Below are 21,870 nucleotides of genomic sequence, written 5' to 3'. Positions count from 1 at the left end.
TCACACATACAATACTACAGGTCTGGTCAGTGAGTTGGGCTTTTAGTTCCTTGCATGAGTCCGTTCCACCCATTTTCTAAGTGGTATACTCCCCTATCGCTCAGCTCATTATCCTAAAGGCCACGCCCGTTCTCAGTCAGCCGTTCAAGTTATCCCTCCCAGAGTGTATAGACAACATGTAATGGCGGCTTTTCCCCACCGCGCTCCAGTTCATGCCGCTCCATCAATCTCGTCCGCCTCTTTGTTTCTGAAGATCTCTTCAGTATATTGACCAATCGAATCTTTACTGTTTTATAGGATAAGCGTGCAGCGTGTACTCCATACCACTAGGGGCGCTGTGCACTATAGCCCTGAATTGCCAACAGATGAATGGGTGGGTTGCTATGCATTCTATTGCCTGAGATCCCTGTCGGAAGGGGGCGCTAGAGCATATTTCGTAGAGTCCGGACTACACACGGCGCTGGGCGGTTTAATGCATTGTTTTGATGGCTGTTCTCCTCCTTACCACACGGGGCGCTGTTGGTTCCTTGCAATGAACTCCCAGCCGCACGGCGGCGTTGTTGTGTAACGCGTTGTCTCGGTGGGTGCTGCAAAGGCCTCGCTCTTTCCACGTCCGGTGATCGCGGGTAACCAGCCGGAGAGTGGTACTGAACATGACTGCACCGGTGTCCCCAGTAGGGAAGCGGCTGAGGCTGCTGTTTGACGAGAGTTCCTCCGGACGTGAAGGAGTCCCAGATCCGTCTATCCCGTTGGGGAAGCGGGCCTGGGAGGGCGGAACTGTGCGGGGGCTCAAAGGAGCAGCGCCCGAGGAGCTGGCGGTAAGTGGCCACTCCTAACCTGCATCTCGTTATAGAACGCTTTCTTCCGGAGTTCGGAATCACTCGGTGTCTTGTCTGGGCCTAGTCCGGCCCACTCCCGGTGATAACATTCCCTGCCCCATGACTGCAGCCCCTCCCCCACGCCCAATGTAAACACGTTATACTGAGGCTCCATGGATAACAATGGTGCTGCGCCGCCCGCTGCACTCCTTATACAACATGGGGCTGCTGTCAGGACATGAGGGGTGTGTGCCCTCCTGTGACCCCCCTCCTGAGCCGTACCGAACTCTGGAACTCACACTTTCTGTCATAGTTTTCATAAACTTTGTCAATGAATCCATGACAGAAACCCTAAATAGTTACCTGCTTTCTGGTTGAAAATGTCACATTGTAGCAACAATCGTCTCCCTATGTCCGGATCACTGTTGTTGCTGCTGAGGAATTGCTGGGCTGAATTTTCTTACAAGTGGAACTTTCTTCCTGTTATCTGAGTGATTGTCACCTCTCTGGGGATAATCAGATGTTGAGTGAAATGGAAGTCCGTGTCTTGCCTCATCCATCAGTACAACTGCCTTTTAGCAAAAAAAAAAAAAAAAAAGACAAGTCTTCATTTATGACGTGAATAAATCCCAGCCGTGTAAAGCTACGTCCCCCCTGCAGCGTTAATAAAAAAAATCTGTTTATATAACTAAAGCGTTTTACCATAATCAATATTTGTCTCCTATAGGTGATAAATAACTGGTGGGGGTACGACAGCTGGGACCACCACCGATCCTGAAAAAGGGGCTTATCAGACGGTCCCCGTGCACCCCATATGAATGGAGCTATACAGCGCATGCTCGGCCAGCGTTCTATTCATTTCTATGGGGCTGCTGAGCGCGGTCTCTGGCGCCCTATAAAAAGGAATGGAGCAGTGGTTAAGCATGCGCAGTATAGCATTCATATTGGGCGCACAAAGACGGCCAGGTTAGCCTGTCCTTGGGATCGGTGGGGGTTCCACCTGTCGGACCCTCACCGATCAGATATTTATCACCTATCCTGTGTATAGGGGGTGAATAATATGGATTATGGTAAAATCCCTTTAAGCATGGCATAATGAAAGCTACTCGTATTCACCATTTTTAAGATCTCTACTTGCTGTCATCGATTGAGAATAGGCCCTGTTCACATCAATCTGTGGCCGCCCGTTTAACCCGGGAAAAGCTTCTGATGTATACCTCCAACGCAAGAAGGTGATGTGTACGATTGCATAGGCATACAGTGGGATATGTTGCCCATAGGCCTCCATTTAAAAAAAACCTATAGCACGCTATTCCATACTTTTTTTTTTTTTGGGTATTTTACAGTTGACACTGACTGAGTATGGAGCTTGCTCAGCCCGTGAGCCTGCTCCATTCTCCCCCTTGGTGGCTGTGACATAAGGTTACGTAACATTTCGCCAAGGGGGTAGCAAACATTGGGACAGAGAGATTTGTGCTGCTGCTATGTTTAGCTCACAGAGGATTGCCTTGGATGATACATTACAGAAAACTCTCAGGTTGTACAGGTCTGTGCAGATTGTCAGACTAGATGTAAACAAGAATGTTTTCATTCACTGACAGTAAACATCTTAAAAACGGTGAGCACCTGAAGCACAATTCAAAGTATAACGCGGTATTCACACTAGCGCCACAGCTGCCATTTATAACGGAGCAATTACGGCTATGCCAGATTAGTTTCCTAATACCCTCTGCGGTATGTCACTGTATACATACAGTGGCATTCTGCGCCTATAGGGTCCCATCGTAAAAAAAAAAAAAAATGTATACCATGTGCTGTGTTTTTTTAAATTTTTCTGTATACTGGATGTCTCTTTATAGAGTAGTGTAGTTGACGTTTTTCTTTTCCCTATCAGGTATATGTAGAATTTGATGAAAAAAGCTCTAGGCCACATTCATGGGTGCAAGTTCATGGAAAGGACGTTTTGGTGATCTTGCTGGAAGGGCCACTGGTTTGGTCACCAAGAAAAGAACCTATTATTGTCCAAGGAAGTCGCATTTGTCCAACACATTGGCCAGCACTGGTGAGTATCCCACTTATATTCTGTGTTTTGTCAAAAGTTTTTTTGCTTTGCCTTTCTGCCACTCCCGTCAAAGGGTTAAATTAGTTTTTATTTGGAGTTTGGCCATTACCATCATTTTGACATTTATTTAATATGGTTCTTCGTGAGAAATCTGCGCTAGGTGCGCTCTGTATTGCCACGTCCAGATGGCCCTAATTCCACCTCTCATAGGAGCCTGAGACATTTATCATGTACGCCCCGACCTCTGTATAACAGAACACCAATATAGCCGCACAAAGAAAAGTGGACTGATGGATTTACAGTGGTTGGAGTTTTTGTACCCTTTTTACTCAGTTAGGGTATGTGCACACACACTAATTACGTCCGTAATTGACGGACGTATTTCGGCCGCAAGTCCCGGACCGAACACAGTGCAAGGAGCCGGGCTCCTAGCATCATACTTATGTACGATGCTAGGAGTCCCTGCCTCGCTGCAGGACAACTGTCTCGTACTGAAAACATGATTATACTACGGGACGGTTGTCCTGCAGCGAGGCAGGGACTCCTAGCATCGTACATAAGTATGATGCTAGGAGCCCGGCTCCCTGCACTGTGTTCGGTCCGGGACTTGCGGCCGAAATACGTCCGTCAATTACGGACGTAATTAGTCTGTGTGCACATACCCTAAAGATTATCTGCCTGGTGCGGGAGGTGGATCATGGGGTAGTTCATGTATATAAGAACCACTTGAGATAATTCCATCTAAAACCAAGATCTTTTATCTAGGCTAGGGCTACATCCGGACTTTTTAGCACTCGCTCCAGTTAAGTGAGTTGCCAGCAATGCTTTTTTTTTTTTTTTTTTTTTTAATCGCTACATGCTGGGATTCCTGAGCGTTTTATTTTTTATTTTTTTAGTAGCTTCTTTTTTCCTTTTATAGAGTAACACTTAAATCTTAGACATCGCTTGGTTATGTTCTAAATACTCCATAGAAAAACATCTTGCTAAAAAAACAAATATGTCGCCCTAGCCTTCAGAGTCACCCTAACAGCCATACTAATGTGTTCTTTGTTTGCAGACATTCACAACTCTGGTGGATAAGTTGGGCCTAGGAACCCTGGTGCCTATAGAGTTTCTGTTGGAAGGAATCTTGCATTTCCTTCCAGATGCCAGCACTCTCCGTCTTTATCAGGTAACGCCTCTGTCTTGTCATAGAGGCAACGTTTTTTTGGCTTGCCTTTGTCACAAATACATTAAATGCGTTTTTCGTTTCCTATTCCAGCAGATGGGAGTTGACAGCCACAAAATGGTTTTAAAAGAACAGCCGGTATTGCGGGATGCGGTTACTTACATCATTAACTCAAGGAAAATCCAAGAAATCATCTTAAGAGGTACAGATTAATGAGGATATTTATTATGTCTTTACATTATTTTTATTTGCATGAACTGTAGTCTTCATAACTAAACCCATGCAGCTCCAATGGGAAAACTAAGGGCTCGTGGACACTTCAGTGAATTTCTTCAGTCTGCTACCTGTGTTTTTAACCATGCATACATCCGTTTTTATGAACCAGTCATATTCCTGTCCGTTTTTGCGGATCCGACCGGCCCATTGAATTTAATGGTCCATTAAAAAAACATGTATAAAAATGTTGGTTACTACCTGGAAACCATCAAATAGTCTGAATAACCTAAAAAGACCTCTAATAAGAATAACATTGTTGTCAATAACCATTTGACGGTTTCCTGCTAGCAACGGGATTTTATTTCATACATTGCACGGGATAAAAACGCTGATCCATTATTGAAAGCAACGAAAAGGTGATGAAATATATATTACGTAGCTGCTAGATTCTACATGGGCTGGCTGTATGCACAATGTTATTCAGAGGGGGAGATTCAGCTTGACACAGTGAAATCTTATTTTGTTGTTGATTCTCTTTAATTTAGTGCATTTTTATTTTATTTTTATGTTAATTTTCTAGGTATTTGCAGTATTCAAGGTCAAGAGGTGAAGGTATTCAGGCCAGATGAGAATGAGACATGGATTTGTGGAATTGTAACCCATCAGGACCCTATTACTCGTATAATAAATGTTACAATGAATGAGGTTGGTATAAAGATTTAGATGCATAATTCAGTTGTAAAGGAACTTTATGTAACATTTGCTTTCTTTTGCACGCTATGACTTCTTTGTTAATTTCTTTAAAAAGAGCACGATACATTTTTATAAAAGTCACGTTTTTATATTGTTTTTTTAGACTGGTATGTCCTGCAGATATTCTCTAGTTTCTCTGTTGGCCGTATTGGTTTGCCGTACAGTTAATCTCCCATCATGTCACGTAGCTGGTAGTGATATTCTTCATCTTTATACTACCTCTATACAAGTGGAAAGTAGCAGATCATGGGCTCAAGAGAAGAGAATAGATTATTAGGTTCCTGTCTTAGTTTTCTTTATAAAATTCATGATGAGACACATCCTGTATACAGCCATTCTCTCTGATGATGTTGTCCCTGCATGCATAAAACTAATTATTTCCATGTAGAATATGGCATACACTATCCTGTAAAACATGACTTGTGATACTGTTTCATATATTTTAATTGTATAGTTTTGCAATTGCAATATTACAGTTGCTTTGCATTCAATATATTCTCACTATACTATTCCTTTTAACCCCCAGACCTGAGAACAGGCAGGGTGGAGGAGTAGGTATACTTCTTTCCCCACACTGCACTTTCCAGGTCATTCCCCTGGTCCCCTCACTCACATTTCCCTCTTTTGAAGTCCACACCCTCAGACTCTTTCACCCTTTTTCCCTCCGAGTGGCAGTTGTCTACCGCCCACCGGGCTCACCCCGCCAATTCCTGGATCATTTTGCTGCCTGGCTTCCACAATTTCTATCCTCTGAAACACCCACTCTCATCATGGGTGACTTCAACATCCCCATTGATAACCCAATCTCCTCATCTGCCTCCCAGTTTCTATCTTTAACCTCGTCCCTCGGTCTGTCACAACTTACTAACTCTCCTACACATGGAGACGGGCATTCACTTGACCTGGTCTTCTTCCGGCTCTGCTCAGTTTCTGACTTTATTAACTCTCCTCTCCCGCTTTCTGACCACAATCTTCTCTGCTTTACTATCAAATATTCTCTGCCTCCTCAGGTCATCCCTACGTATCAGACATACAGAAATCTACATGCCATTAACACTGTGAAACTCACAGACAGTCTACAGTCCTCATTGTCCCCTATCACTTCCCTCTCCTTTCCCAATCTGGCTGCCAAACTTTATAATAACACTCTCAAAAATGCATTGGATGAAGCAGCCCCCCCTACACTCCGAACCACCCGACAAAGACGACGACAACCCTGGCACACGCCTCAATCCCGCTTTCTTCAGCGGTGCTTGAGATGTGCCGAACGACTGTGGAGAAAATCGCATTTAAATGCAGATTTCCTCCATTACAAATTTATGCTCAAAACTTACAACTCTGCCCTTCACCGCGCCAAACAAGTCTACTTCACTTCTCTCATCTCCACACTATCTAATAATCCAAAACGCCTCTTTGATACTTTTCACTCCCTCCTTAGTCCTAAAGTTCAGACGCCAATCACAGATCTCAGTGCTGAAGACCTGGCCAATTATTTTAAAGTTAAAATTGACAACATCCGGCATGATATTATCTCCCAGTCCCCTAGTAACATCGATCCCCTTCCCCCCCGCACTCCCTCTTCTTCACTCTCAGCATTTCACCCAATAACTGAAGAAGAAGTCTCGAGGCTCCTCTCTTCTTCTCGTCCTACTACCTGCCCTAGTGATCCTGTCCCCTCACACCTCCTCCAGTCCCTCTCCCCAGCTGTCACTAGTCACCTGACTAAAATATTTAACCTCTCTCTTTCCTCTGGTATCTTTCCCTCCGCTTTTAAACATGCCATTATAAACCCATTATTGAAAAAACCAACTCTTGACCCATCCAGCGCTGCCAACTACCGACCAGTCTCTAATCTGCCCTTCATCTCCAAACTCCTGGAACGCTTGGTCTACTCTCGCCTTATCCGCTATCTCTCTGCTAACTCCATTCTTGACCCCTTACAATCTGGTTTCCGCACTCTACACTCCACAGAAACTGCCCTTACTAAAGTCTCAAATGATCTCTTGGCGGCTAAATCGGACGGTAAATCCTCTCTCCTGATTCTTTTGGATCTCTCTGCAGCCTTTGACACTGTAGACCACAAACTCCTACTTAACATGCTCCACTCTATTGGCCTCAAGGACGCGGCTCTCTCTTGGTTTTCCTCCTATCTCTCTGACCGCTCATTCAGTGTGTCATTTGCTGGTTCCACTTCTTCTCCTCTTCCCCTTGATATCGGGGTTCCTCACGGATCAGTCCTAGGTCCGCTCCTCTTTTCTCTCTATACAGCTCCTATTGGACAAACCATCAGCAGATTTGGCTTTCAGTACCATCTCTACGCTGATGACACCCAATTATATACCTCTTCCCGTGACATCACCCCTGCTCTAATACAGAACACCAGTGATTGTCTGTCCGCTGTCTCTAACATCATGTCCTCTCTCTATCTGAAACTGAATCTTTCTAAAACTGAGCTCCTTGTGTTCCCACCATCTACTAACCTCCCTAAACCTGATTTCTCCATCTCTGTGTGTGGCACTATCATAACTCCTAAGCAGCACGCCCGCTGTCTCGGGGTTATTTTTGACTCAGATCTTTCCTTTACTCCTCACATACAATCACTTTCACGCTCCTGTCATTTTCACCTCAAAAACATCTCCAGAATCCGCTCTTTTCTTACGGAGGAAACTGCCAAAACTCTCATTGTTGCTCTGATTCACTCTCGTCTTGACTACTGTAACTCATTACTAGTCGGTCTTCCCCTCACTAAACTCTCCCCTCTCCAATCTATCCTCAATGCAGCAGCCAGGCTCATCTTTATGACCAACCGCTACACCAACGCCTCTAATCTGTGCCAGTCACTGCACTGGTTGCCCATCCCCTTCCGAATAAAATTCAAACTTATTACTCTCACCCACAAAGCTCTCCACAGTGCTGCACCTCCTTACATCTCCTCCCTCATCTCTGTCTACCACCCTACTCGGGCTCTACGTTCTGCCAACGACCTTAGATTAAAATCCTCCATTATCCGAACCTCCCACTACCGTCTCCAGGATTTCTCTCGTGCTGCACCCGTCCTCTGGAATGTGCTACCCCAGACAATCAGATTAATTCCCAATATCCACAGTTTTAAACGTGCCCTGAAAACACATCTATTTAGACAGGCCTATAACATTCCCTAATCTGACTCCTTTCCATGGCCCTCCATTTAGATTAGTCATCAGAATAAGATTCCCTCACACTCCTTCTCTTCATGTCCGTCATACACGGATACTGGCTGGTGACCGGCTCATGCAGCTTTATGTTACCACCGCATGTGTATAAAAATGGCCGGACCATTGTACAGAACAAACACTATTACACTTTGTGTCTCCCTTATGTCCTCATAGATTGTAAGCTCTTGCGAGCAGGGTCCTTACTCCCCAGGTTTGAATTGTAAATGAACTTTGTCACTATGTAATGTCTGATATTGTTTGTTTCATGTTCCCTCTAAATTGTAAAGTGCTGCGTAATATGTTGGCGCTATATAAATAAAGATTATTATTATTATTATATTCCTTGTCATTTACCTGTTTATTTTTTAGAAAGACTTGTTAAAATGTTGCCAATCTTTGCTGTTTAGGCATTTGACAGTTGAGCTCATCCCTTGTTTCCCTTGAACACAGGCGGCAAAGGAAATGTAGTCATCAAAGGAATATCGGTTACTCGAATATGCCATATAAGTAATGAGCAGGAGTTTTCAGCATTAATCTCCGTATCACTATAGCCACTTTATTATTTTTGTCTGTACTTTACACTTCTTTTAGAAATGTTTTTATTTATTTTTTTATTTTACATTTTGCTCCATATTATTACAACTTTTTTTTTTTTTTTACTATGTTCACAGGGAGCTGAAACTATTGATCCCAAATTGGTACATGTGGTGCTAGTTGATGAATCCGTTTTAGAGCCTGAGGTAATATATTTTATTTGTAAGTTCTAATATAAAATGTTACTCTGATTGTTGAAGAATAGGATAGAAACAACGTGGTAAAATTATAAATCCTTCTTCCTACGCTCCAAAACGTTGCGTTCAAGATTAAAAAATGAATACAGTTATGGTGGGGTGGTGGTGAAAAGTGAGTAGCAATGAGCTTTTGTCAGCTATTGAGGTTTGATCTCCATTTCATTTATTTAGAAGCTGTAATGCTTTTTTCTTTTCAGTAGAATACGTCTAGACTTCAGGCCCTTTTACACTGGCCAATTATTGGGCAAATGAGCATTCACAGAACGTCGTTCCCGGTCATTGCCCTGTGTAAACAGGGCAACGATCAGCCGATGAACGAGCCAACGACTAATTGTATCATTTATGCAGCCGAAAATATTATCATTGCCTGCAGCACATCTCCCTGTGTAAATAGAGAGATGTGCTGTTGACATGATAGAAATGTATGGGGACGAGCGATCGTAGTAATGAGCGCTCGTCCCCATACATAGCAACTTGTGAAAGGAGCAATTGGCCACCGATCAATTGAGCTGTCTCGTTGATAGGCCTTCATTTACGCGTCCCACATCGGGGCCGTGTAAGGCCCCATGCACACGAACGTGTTTTTGCGGCCGCAATTCCCCCGAAAATCCACGGGGGAATTGCGGCCCCATTCATTCCTATGGGGCCATGCACACGACCATGGTTTTCACGGCCCCGGAGTCCGGACCGCAGAAAGAACGGGCTCATTGAAAATAATGGCCGCGGCCATGTGCACAGCCCGCGATTTGCGGGCGGCTTGCGGCTGTCACTCCATGGCCAGCCGACCTGGAAATCACGGCCGTGCACATGGCTACGGTCGTGTGCATGAGGCCTAAGGGGACCCTTACAAAACTGTCGATTGTATAATATCTTAATATCTCCTGTCACATTGTTTATCTTTTGGATCTGCACTTTAATCTGGTTTATGACTGTAATTACATTGTTTTACCAGTGTTTTTGTAAGCGCGTTGTAAACACTCAGGCTCTATTCACACGACAGGGTCCGAGTGTCGGCCGATAAAAACTGCCGTTTTGGTCCGTTTTTCTCGGCCGTTTTGCATCCGTTCCGGGCCGTGTTTCCGTTTTTAACGGCCGATTTTGTCCCGTTTTGCATCCGTGTTTTTCCGTCCGTTTTGAAAACGGATGAATTTTCTTTGTAAATCTTTTGCAAAACACTTCCCTCTATATATAATGCCACACACTGCCCTCTGCCACAGCCCCCCTGTAGGTAATGCCACACAGCCCCCCTGTAGGTAATGCCACACAGCCCCCCTCTATAGCAACCCCCATAGATGTCACCCCTCCCCACCTTTCTGTAGATGGCGCCATTTTAGGGGACTGTTCCAGGAGAAGTCCCTGACTTCACTGTCCATATATGGACAGTGAAGTCAGGGACTTCTCCTGGAGCGGAAACGCCGGCCACAGCGCCGGGGATTCCACTTCAGAAGTCCCTGACGTCACAGTGTCCATATATGGACAGTGAAGTCAGGGACCTCTCCAGGAGCAGAATCCCCAATCCCCGGGCCACAGCGTTGCCGAAGCTGCGGCCGGGGATTGAGAATTCCGCACCTACAGGGAGCAAAAAAATACCCTCCTCCTCCTCACATGCACTTCGCACAGTGAGGAGGAGGAAAAGGAGAGAGCGAGCAACGGACGGAAGAAAGACACGGCCGTCACTCGGAACACATTCAAGTGATGGCCGTGTATTACCCGGCCCCATAGATTTCTATGGGGGCCGGGAGAATGGCCAAAAATAGGGCATGTCCCATTTTTTGACGGACTGGTTTCCTGGGCCGTCAAAAAGTCGGTCGTGTGAATAGCCCCATTTGGGGCCTATTGTTCCTACTGCGGCCGTGTGATGGACTTTTTTTGAACGGCCGGGAAACCCTGTCTTGTGAATAGGGACTCAGAATTTGATGCTGTGTAAACCTTTAACCGCTTAGTGACAAACAATTTCACGGCGGTCACGAAGGGGCCTTAAGGGCCTTTTACACCGGCCGACACTCGTTTGCACCGGTCACACGGAGCTATGGATGGGGACGATCGGTCGTTACTCCGATCGCTCGTCCCCATACATTATTATAGTGTTGGCATTGTGTGTCCCTGGGAGATGGGCTGCTGACAACGATAATGTTTCAGTTTTTTAAAACGATACGACCAGCAGATGATTGAGTGTTTGCTCATTCATCTGCTGATCGCTGCCTTTTTTACACATGGCAATTATCGGCAACGAACGTTATACGAACGCTCGTCTGCACGATAATCGCCCAGTGTAAAACCCCCTTTAAGGCTAGGTCACTGCCTGTTCACGGCAGCCTAGTCTAAGTCCTGCACGGGTGTCCCGTGCAGGCTGTGGTGGGTGTTCAGCTGTCTCCTGCTCCAACGCTAGCGATCGAAGTTTACTTCGATAGTTTCCGTTTAACCCGTTAAATGCTGCGGTCCATGTCGACTGCGGAATTTAAGTTGTTTGCAGAGGGAGGGAGCTCCCTCTGTCACCCATCAGCAGCCCACAAATGCGATTGCGGGCCTCCGATGGGTGCCATGGCAGCCGGGGGCCTAATAAAGGCACCCAGACCTACCCTGGCTATATGCCTATTAGGACATGCCAGAGACACATCCTAATAGATTGCTTGTCCGTTTTACACTGACCGGCAATAATACGAAGTATACCAAAGCATTATATCTGTGATCAAAATATCGCATAGTGAAGTCCCCTATTGGGACTAAAATAATAAGTAATAAATGTTAAATAAATTTTACAGTTAAAAAAATATATAAACATTTTTTTCCATCAAATACTGGTTTTATTTAGTAAAAGTGTAAAAAAAAAACAAAAGCACACATATATGGTATCGCCGCAACTGTAATGACCCAAACAATAAAGTTCATGTGTAATTTAAACCACAAGGTGAACACCGTAAAAAAAAAAAAACAGCAGGTGAACTATGGCGGAATTGCTATTTTTTCCGTTGCCCCCCAAAAAGTAATAGTTAATCAATAAGTCCAATGTACCCCCAAAAAGTACCAATGAAACTACATCTCGTCCTGCAAAAACAAGCCCACTTACAAGTAAATTGATGGAAAAATAAAAACGTTATGGCTCTTGGAAAGCGATGATGCAAAAAAATAATAATGTCAGTTCAAAAGTGTTTGTTTTTATTGTGCAAAAGTAGTAAGATGTAAAAAACTATACGTATTTAGTATAGTCGTAATCATACTGACCCATAGAATAAAGTTAACATGTTATTTACGCCACACGGTAATCGGTGTAAATTTTAAACGTATAGAACAATGGCGGAATTGCTGGTTTTTTTTTCCTATTCCCCCCCCCCCCCAAAAAAAAAAGTGAATAAGATGTAATAAAAAAATATGTACCCCAAAATGGTGCCATTAAAAAATACAACTAATCCCGCAAAAAAAAAAAAAAAAGTCATCATACAACTATGTCCACGGGGAAAAAAAAGTTCTAGCTCTTATACATACTTCCATAATTGAGAACATAAAGACATGTTCTTTGCAAACTGGACATTTTAATAACTTGTCTGGACTAGCCTGACTTACATCATGGGAAATAAATATTGGTCACCAAATGTAGAGTTGTCTTAACTGAATATGTACCGTATTTTTCGGACTATAAGACACAGTTTTTAGCAAGAATAAATCTTGCTAAACAGTCCCTGCGTCTTATAGTCCACAGTCAGGGGACCCGGCTCCGCCAGGCCCCCTGACTGCTTCATTACTTAACCCTTTCCTGACCCATGGCGTGGCGGCACATCATGGAGCGGGGGGGGGGGGGATGTATGATGTATGCTGACATGCTGGTCCAAAGGGGGAGGGGGGTTTAAAGGGGTTGTGCAATAAAGCACATGTGTGATCGCTGGGGGTCCGACCCCTAGCAATAAGGAGAACCGGGACCGAAAGTCACCAAGAGTGCTACATGAGAAGCTTTGACTTCCGCTTTCTGTGTCCGGCAGCTCCGTAGAGATAAATGGGATTCTTCTGCACATGCGTGAGCGGCTCTCCATTGATTTCTATGGAGCTGCCGGACACAGAGCCTGGAAGTCCATGCTTCTCATGTAGCGCTCTGGATGACTTTCGGTACCCTGTTCTCCTTATCGCTGGGGGTCCCAGCGGTCGGACCCCCAGCGATCCCACGTGTAGCCCCTATCCTGTGGATAGGGTATACATGTTTTTTTTTATGGCAAACACCTTTAACTAGTTAAATGCCGCGGTCAATAGCGACCGTGGCATTTATAGGGGTTTTTCCATGAAGTACATTTATGACCTATCCACATGATAGGTCATACATTTCAGATAGATCTGGGTCCCACCTCTGGGACCCGCACCTATCTCCAGGACGGGGGCCCCCTAAACCCCGTTCTAGCTTTCTGTGCTCTCCCGGCCACGTGATTGCATGTGGAGTTACTGAAACAGCGTAACTTGCTGAGCTACGCTGTTTCCGTAACTCCCATAGAACTGAACAGTAGTTACGAAAACAGCGTAGCTCGCATGCTACGCTGCTTCCGTAACTGCCACTCACTACTATGGGAGTTACGGAAACAGCGTAGCTCAGCGAGTTACGCTGTTTCAGTAACTCCACATGTAATCAAGTGGCCGCTGGTTCACGTCCCCTGGGGGAACTAATGAAATGTGTAAAATAAAAAAAGAAAACGTTAGATAAATTATTACATTTTCCCGTTTTTCCACAAGCACAATTTAAAAAATAAAATAATTTGGTATCTCTGCGTCCGTAAAAGTCTGATCTATTACAATATACTATTATTTAACTTGCACGGTGAACTGCGTAATTTTTTTTAAAAAACGAAACATCGGAATCGTTTTTTGGTCACCTTAGCGCTTAAAAAAGTGATCAAAGAATGTGGTGAAACAGAACAAATAATTTTTTCCCTATTTTCTGTTGTCTAAAACCTGGGTGCGTCAAATGGTCAGCTGCGTCTTATAGTCCGAATAACACGGGCTGTGTGTGTGTATATGTGTATGTATGTATGTATGTATGTGTGTGTGTGTGTATGTATATGTGTGTATATATATATATATATATATATATATATATATATACATACATACACACATACACACACCCACACACATATACACACACACACTAATTTTAGGATGCACAGGTTGAGTACGTGCGCAAAATAAATCTAGAACTGCGTACATGCTAACATAAAATATCCAACATGTCGTTACTGTATAATATGCAACTTAACCTCTTTTTCACATATTTATAATTATGTTTCAGGACACTTTAAAAGTAACCAAATCAAAAGCAAAAAAGAAAAAAGAAAATACAGATGGAAGAGATGGCCGTAGAAGAAAATTACCTTCAGATGCAGAAGGTGATTCTTCCGGAAAAAAACACAAAGCAGAAAAGAAAGAGTTGGATAGCAATGGTGGTGAATTAAGTGAGCTTAACCGCAGTTCCCGGAATAGTGGCTGTATTGCTGACCCTGTGGTAGATTCAAGATCCAAACAGATGTTACATTTTGTTCCACAAATTAATCGCAATATTCGCTTTGCAACTTACACCAAAGAAAATGGGCGCACATTAGTGGTCCAAGACCAGCCTGTTGGTGAAGGAACACCTGTATCTTTTCCGACGTTTTCAGCGATGGCTAGTCAAGGCTCACTGGTGCCGGAAATAGTAAGACCTGTGAATAAAAGCGCATTGCTGGCTGATAATGCTGTAAGCACAACCGACACTTTAACGTCAAGTGGCGTAACACCAACTACAGTAAGAATCTCTGACACCGGTCTATCCAGTGCAGCGGCAGAGGAAAGCAAGAAGTCTAACTGGACCAGCGGAGAGGTAATTCTTATATACTCTGTATTTAGGTTTCTAACCCTACTGGTGAATTTGTAAAGGACACAAGAAAACTCTGAATAACTTATATTGTGTCATTTTTAGTTTCCGTTTATTTTTTGTTCAGGATCGATCACCATTGTGTTGTATCTAGAATTGACAATCTTCGGTGAGCTAAATACAGCAGTATCAATCTTTCTGGTTGTTTGCTGATCTATCAGCCTCACAGACTTGTACAATTGTATCCACTTTTTAGCTGAGCGATGGACTAGGTATGTTCAGGATTGCAGTCTCAATGTTAACAATAGTGTTCTCATTCACTGACCGCAAGCTGATATCTTGATATCGGTGAGGAATTGAAACAAAATTGTCTTAGCATTAATCAAAAATCCTTATTAAAACCCCTGTGATTCAATGGCACACACTAAAACATGGGAAAAGTCAGGTTGTCTTCCATTGTACAAGAATTAACTCTGTTGACACTAGCATCATAACGGAGCCATGACCGATATTATGTATGCATTGTCAATCAGATGCTGATGGACGGACGGGAATCTGGTATTTGTTTATGGCAAGAATAGCAATGCAGACTACACTATTCTCACGTTAAAAAGCAATGGAAATCCAATGAAAGCGCCGGAGACTCTCCTAATTTCTTTTTTTTTTTTATATAGTATTGCCTTTTTTTTTTTGGTTTCTTTCATGTTGAATTGACTGTACCGACTTGCCTTCAAGTTATACTTCACAACATTTTAATCATGACGTTTATAAATTTGCATATTAAAACCTTGCTTACCCTGAGCCTTTTTGTTCAATGTTTTGCAGAATTTCAGACAAGGTGTTCCTGTCAAAAGTGCTTTTGGTATGTCTGTTCAGCAGCCAACTTTTGGAGAGGACAGAAACCAATCCAATGGCACAGTTCAAGGAAACAAATCTGTCGGCTTCCAGTTTGGAGCAAGCAGGGTTCAGGAGGATTCAAAAGATATTTCTAAAAATCTATTTTTCCAGTGTATGTCACAAAACGTTCCACCAAGTAACTACTTTACTGCCATCTCCGAGAGTGCGGTGGATGAACCCTCAAGCAAGGACCCAGGGATGTTATGCAAGGAAGGTCTTTCTTCCACACTTTTTAAGCCAAAGGCTCTCACTCCACAGGAAACAAAAGTAAACGCAAAAGCGCCCTTTTCTGAATCTATGCCTAAACTTACCCCTGCATTTCCTGGAAAGGTGTTAACTGCTCGACCACCTGAGAGCCATGAAAACCTTTTTCTGCAACCCCCAAAGCTATCACGAGAGGAACCATCGAACCCTTTCTTGGCTTTTTCAGATAAAAAGGACATTTCACCATTTGGCTTTGCAACCTCGCCAGTCCAGAGTTCATTACCTGGAAATATGTCATCTTCTATTTGGCAGGACCAGCACCGAGTTGATGAACCTGGCTCCTTGTTGAAAACCAAACCCCTGTTTACAACAGAGACACTTAAAAGGTTGCCCATAACTTCAGATACATCAATAACGGAAAATCTTCAAAGTTCTACTTTTTTGGGAAATGGGCGTTCAAATTCCCCAGCAAATAACTTAAGTCAACCAATTGAAATGCCAACATTGTCTTCAAGTCCTACTGAAGATAAGCCTGCAATAGGATCTGGACAAATGGACAACCCGTTGTTAAGAACATTCACTGCTTTGTCAAGTAGACTCCAACCTGGTGTCCTCTCCTCCTCTGAATTTTCTCATGATGGTAAAGCCGCTTTTGAATCTGTTAACAGGTTCACACTAGATGAACGAAGTAGGACATCAAAACAAGACTCTGATTCCAGTACGAACAGTGATTTGAGTGATCTGAGCGATTCAGAAGAGCAGCTGAATTCTAGGGCTGGCTTTAAAGGTATTCCAGAGCACCTTGTTGGGAGGCTAGGACCTAATGGAGAGCGTGGTGTGGACCTGTTGTTGGCAAAAGGTAGAGGAAAACAGTTGCCAAAAGCAAGACCAAGAACTACTGCTCCGCTGAAAGGTATGAAGCAAAGGAAAATTGGATGTTTTTTTTATTACTCTAGGTCAACAGTACCCGCACTTATTGCATCCGCAATTATATTGTTTGTTTAGATGCACCTTACTAACCGGCTAGGAATTTATTCAGTATACGTATTGGGCATTATGCAAGTAAACTAGTGCTGACAAATAGTGTCAGCATTGACAATAGCTACCAATCAGATAATTTCTTTTAAAAACCTCTAGATTAGTAAAATGTTGGGATCTGAAGCAGTGCTTGTGCGATCCCGACATGTTCGATAACTGCGCTCCGGTAATAATGGCCAGAGAAAAAAGGAAAACCTAAAGTACTGGATCGCTGTGCTGACAAAGTTAAAGGGTAACTAAACGTTCAACAAACTTCTGACATGTCATAGTGACATGTCAGAATTTTTGATTGGTGGGGCGTCCAAGCACTGAGACCCCCACCAATCGCTAAAACCAAGCGGCAGTAGTGCCCGTGTAAGCGCTGTGTCACTTGTTTGTGTCCGGCTTTTTCCGGAAAGATTATGTGGTGGAGTACAGGCTCATAGACTTTCTATTGAGTCCGTACTCCGGCTTTTTCTGGAAATCAATGTATCGGACAGACACGAAGCAGCTGAGCGCTCACATGAGCACTTCTGCCGCTTCGTTTTAGTGGTTTGCTGGGGGGTCGCGGTGCTTGGATCCCCACCAATCAAAACTTCTGACAAGTCAGAAGTTTGTTGAATGTTTAGTTACCCTTTAAGACGGATGGCTGCCATTTGACATAATGTAATTTTTAGTTCTAACAGTCATTGCTTATTGATTTTGGACTTAATATGTACACAGTTTGTATACTGTAGACTGTATACAGTTTTCCTAGTCTTCTGAATGGTAAAACCTGGAAATCTATGCTACAATCCAGTATTGCATAAATCATTTTATTGCATAAATGTCACTCGCAAATAAAATGTAAACACGATCCTCAAATAAAATTTTTGTTCCCACCGTGCATGATTTATATTTTTCTTTTTATTGCAGTTGGACAGTCTGTTTTGAAAGACATGAGTAAAGTAAGAAAGCTGAAGCAGTCTGGAGAACCTTTTCTTCAGGATGGGTCCTGCATTAATGTCGCGCCACATTTACATAAATGTCGGGAGTGCAGATTAGAACGGTATCGGAAATTTAAGGAGCCAGATCAGGATGATTCCACTGTGGCTTGTAGATTCTTCCACTTCCGCAGGTATGGTTTTATCAATAACTTATTTAGTAAATCTAAGACATCGCTTTCCAGGAATATTGCTGACTGTTTGATGACTTTATTATTTGCCGTTTTTCTCGTTGCATTTCAGGCTCATTTTTACCAGGAAAGGAATACTTCGTGTGGAAGGCTTTTTGAGTCCCCAGCAGAGTGATTCTGAAGCAATGCGTCTCTGGATTCCAAATGCAGTTCCTGCTGAGGGCATTGACTTGGAGACCTCTAAATATGTTCTTGCTAATGTGGGAGATCAGTTCTGTCAGTTAGTTATGTCTGAAAAAGAAGCAATGATGATGGTGGAGCCGCAACGTAAGTTTTTATACTTTCTTGTGGATAACACTTTTGTGCTCATAACATAACTAAGGTATTTGTGGGATCTATTTACATAACGTTACTGTGACCTGTTACACACAGCAATCTATAGACCACGCAATATATTGAGTCATCCATGATTGGATAGCCCAGTAACCCTAAATTGTTCTGGTCCTATCATCAGTTATGATCAAATAAATAAAAACGTAAGCGTTTTAAAATGTTGCCATTTTAACATTAGCATTGTGTTTCTATACAGAAAAGGTTGCTTGGAAACGAGCAGTCCGAGGTGTGCGGGAGATGTGTGATGTTTGTGAGACGACGCTCTTCAATATTCACTGGGTTTGTCGCAAGTGTGGATTTGGTGTCTGTCTCGATTGTTATCGGCTCAGGAAGAGTAGGCAACTCAGAGGTAAATATCTGGACATTTTCCACGTTTTTTTGGTACTTAAAGGGAATGTGTTGCCAGAAAAACATGTTGTTTTTTTTTAAATTAAACATTTAGTGTGTGGGTGATTAAACATTGTTCAAATTTTTTTTATTTTTTTCACGAGTCAGGAAATATTATAAATTAATTCTAATTTATAATACTACCCATTTTTGGTCACTAGATGGAGCTATTCCCAAAATTGCAGCATTGCAACATTGGGTTAAAAGCCCTCGCTCTAGTGAGCTCTCAGCATCCCCCCCTCCTTTATCCTGGCTAGTGCCGGGATAAACGAGGGGTTTGAACGGTGTAACCTCCTACACTGTGTGTCGCCATTTTTTGAGCTAACACACAGTGTAGTAGGTTTACATACAGTAGTAAACACACACAAACACGAACATACATTGAAATCTCTTACCTGCTCCTGCCGCCGCGGCTCCCTCCGGCCCGTCCGCTCCGTTTGCTGCCGCTGGTCCAAGTGCACAAATCCGGAAGCCGCGACCGGAAGTAGTAATATTACTGTCCGGCCGCGACTTCCGGTCCACAGGAAAATGGCGCCGGACGGCGCCAATTTCGAATTGGACTGTGTGGGAGCGGCGCATGCGCAGTTCCCACACAGACGCCGTACACTGAAGTCAATGGGACGGGAGCCGTTCGCAGTCCCTATGGGACTGTGGCTGCCGTATTCCATGTCTGTATGTGTCGTTAATCGACACAGACAGAAATGGAACAAAAAATGGCAGCCCCCATAGGGAAGAAAAAGTGTAAAAATAAGAAAAAGTAAAACACAAACACACAAATGAATATAAACGTTTTTAATAAAGCACTAACATCTTTAACATATAAAAAAATAATTTGTGATGACACTGTTCCTTTAAATTATATTAATGAACGTAAAACTATTGTTGAATAAAATGGAAGCGATACATGCGAAACGCGCGTCGCGGTGCCTCATTACCGGGTGGATCACTTCACTTTCAACCTCCATGGGTAAGATTTGCTTCACTGATTCCCAGGTGGAATTAGGTTTTCTTCTACGTCAGGCCATTTCAGGATACCTTTTCCCCTGATTTATGTCCTGGACCATGCAACAGAGCAGTTAGATATAACTCTCTAGATGGTATTAACATATGTCAGTTACCCCATGGATATGCATGGTGATATTGAACAGAATGATGGCATAAGTTACTCAGTACCATCTGTATGAGACAGTATTTACTCTATGTTTCTGTTGACCAGCTAATAGTGAGAATTTTCAGCGTTTAGCATCAATACCATTCCTGTGTTTGCAGCGTTATACGACTGATCCACTAATTGACCTTCAATTTTTAGAACCTCGTTGTGTTTTTTATAGTTTTGTCCCTAGTAAGGGGTGTATTTTTTACGCTGATTATTTGAGCTTGAACATGATACTGTTTTTAAGGTAAATCAAATAAGTTTATATTTTATTTATCTTAATTCATATTTAGGCAGTGAGCTGCAAAGTTAGATATGCTTTATAAATTAGCAGCATATCCTAAATTCTGCACCGAGTTATTATTATCTCTCTTTGTGTGGATGAAGTTTTTAAAACTCTCAACATGTATTGTACTGTAAATTGTTGCAAATTTGTTTGTGGAATACGCAACAAATCCACAAATAGCCCCCCCCCCCCCCATTGGCAATTGTGATGTAGTGCAATGTGTATTGGCTTACCTGGGGCTGTATTTTATGGGTAGCGGTTCAGGGCCGCCGTTGGGTTATGTGACTACCATTCTGACTCCCTGAATCTGACAGCGTCCATTGTAGGGAGCGGAAGTCAGTCTCTCAATGCAAGTCTATGATCGCCTCGATGTGAGTCTTCTAGACTTCCATTGAGAGACTGACATGCACTTTCTACAGTAGAAGCTGTAGACTTCAGGGAGTCAGAATAGAGATCACGTGACCCAACGGTGGACCGGAGCGGCTACTCTTGAAATATAACACCAGGTAAGCTAATACACATGACTACATTGTGCTATATTATATTTGCAAACGTGTGGGAGTGCAGGGGGTCAGAAAAAAAAAAGTAGCCGGACTGCTTCTTTAACAAACAATGAAAAAAGAATGTCTGCGTGATTTGTCATTGAGATCTTATATTCAGTAGTAATCACTACAAATAGGAGGTGCATTTTCTGTTCCGGGTGACTTTAGCCTGATTTATGGAGTGTATACTAAAATGTCAAATAGATTTCTAATATCAAGAAGATTATACTAGGAGTCTTGATAGTTGGTCATTTCTTATGTGCTTGTTTTCTCAGCTGCCCCAGAGGATGACACCGGTGATGAAGAGGTTTTTGCTTGGTTAAAATGTGCTAAAGGACAGTCACATGAACCAGAAAACCTCATGCCCACTCAGATTATCCCTGGCACAGGTAAGCATTAGCCATTTTTACCTTTTTATTATTGTTATTCAAGAACCTTAGAAAAATAGCAGAGATAGAATACACCATCCTCCAACCAACCACGACCCTTACATATTTTATGGAAGCTGCAAATTATTATACACATTTTTTTTTCTTGTTTAACAAGTCAAATGTATTTTTACTTGCAGCCCTTTACAACATTGGGGATATGGTCCACGCAGCAAGAGGAAAATGGGGTATCAAGGCAAACTGCCCATGTATTAACAGAAATAACAAAACTGTATTGAGACCAGCAGTCACAAATGGCATGTCCCAGGTAACTTCGTGATCTTATATTTTTTTTCATTATTGTGTTGAGAGCGAACATGTATTCCAGATGTTACTAATCAACGAAAGCGGTTGTCTCATTAAAATAACCCCGTCTAGGCGCACCGCAGGCACAGAGCCGCTTACATAGAGGTCTGTGTAACAGGCCCCAGTGTGAGATGGGGTATAGCGCTGAGATATTTGTTACGCCTTTAATTTTTACAGGCACCCAGTGTGTCCTTTTTTAAAAAAAAAAATAAGAATTTAAGTTATAAAGTGTGAGTACTTGAATTATTAACTGTTTAAATGGTTTGTCTGGATTTTTTTTTGTATTTTTCTAGTCCTCTTATTAATGTAGAATT

General features: G+C 42.9%; 1 protein-coding gene across 2 annotated transcripts in view; it reads left to right on the top strand.

The window, feature by feature from the left end:
- Positions 1–396: 396 nt before the first annotated feature.
- Positions 397–21,870, top strand: part of KDM3B (lysine demethylase 3B) — a 53,377-nt gene continuing 31,903 nt past the window's right edge. Inside the window, exons 1-13 of one of the 2 annotated variants that reach the window (XM_075856721.1) lie at positions 397–818; positions 2,713–2,880; positions 3,938–4,051; positions 4,145–4,250; positions 4,845–4,969; positions 8,883–8,951; positions 14,269–14,835; positions 15,655–16,843; positions 17,863–18,064; positions 18,174–18,388; positions 18,651–18,803; positions 21,098–21,211; positions 21,391–21,518. In XM_075856721.1, coding sequence (XP_075712836.1) covers positions 654–818; positions 2,713–2,880; positions 3,938–4,051; positions 4,145–4,250; positions 4,845–4,969; positions 8,883–8,951; positions 14,269–14,835; positions 15,655–16,843; positions 17,863–18,064; positions 18,174–18,388; positions 18,651–18,803; positions 21,098–21,211; positions 21,391–21,518 — 3,315 coding nt within the window. In that variant the 5' untranslated portion in view covers positions 397–653. Of the gene's footprint in view, positions 819–2,712; positions 2,881–3,937; positions 4,052–4,141; positions 4,251–4,844; positions 4,970–8,882; positions 8,952–14,268; positions 14,836–15,654; positions 16,844–17,862; positions 18,065–18,173; positions 18,389–18,650; positions 18,804–21,097; positions 21,212–21,390; positions 21,519–21,870 lie in introns of both variants that reach the window. The other variant, XM_075856719.1, reaches the window with a different exon arrangement.

The sequence above is a fragment of the Rhinoderma darwinii genome, chromosome 3, assembly GCF_050947455.1.
Source record: "Rhinoderma darwinii isolate aRhiDar2 chromosome 3, aRhiDar2.hap1, whole genome shotgun sequence".
NCBI lineage: Eukaryota > Metazoa > Chordata > Amphibia > Anura > Rhinodermatidae > Rhinoderma > Rhinoderma darwinii.
Note: the sequence above shows the minus strand (reverse complement) of the source record. Positions and strands in the feature narration are given on the sequence as shown.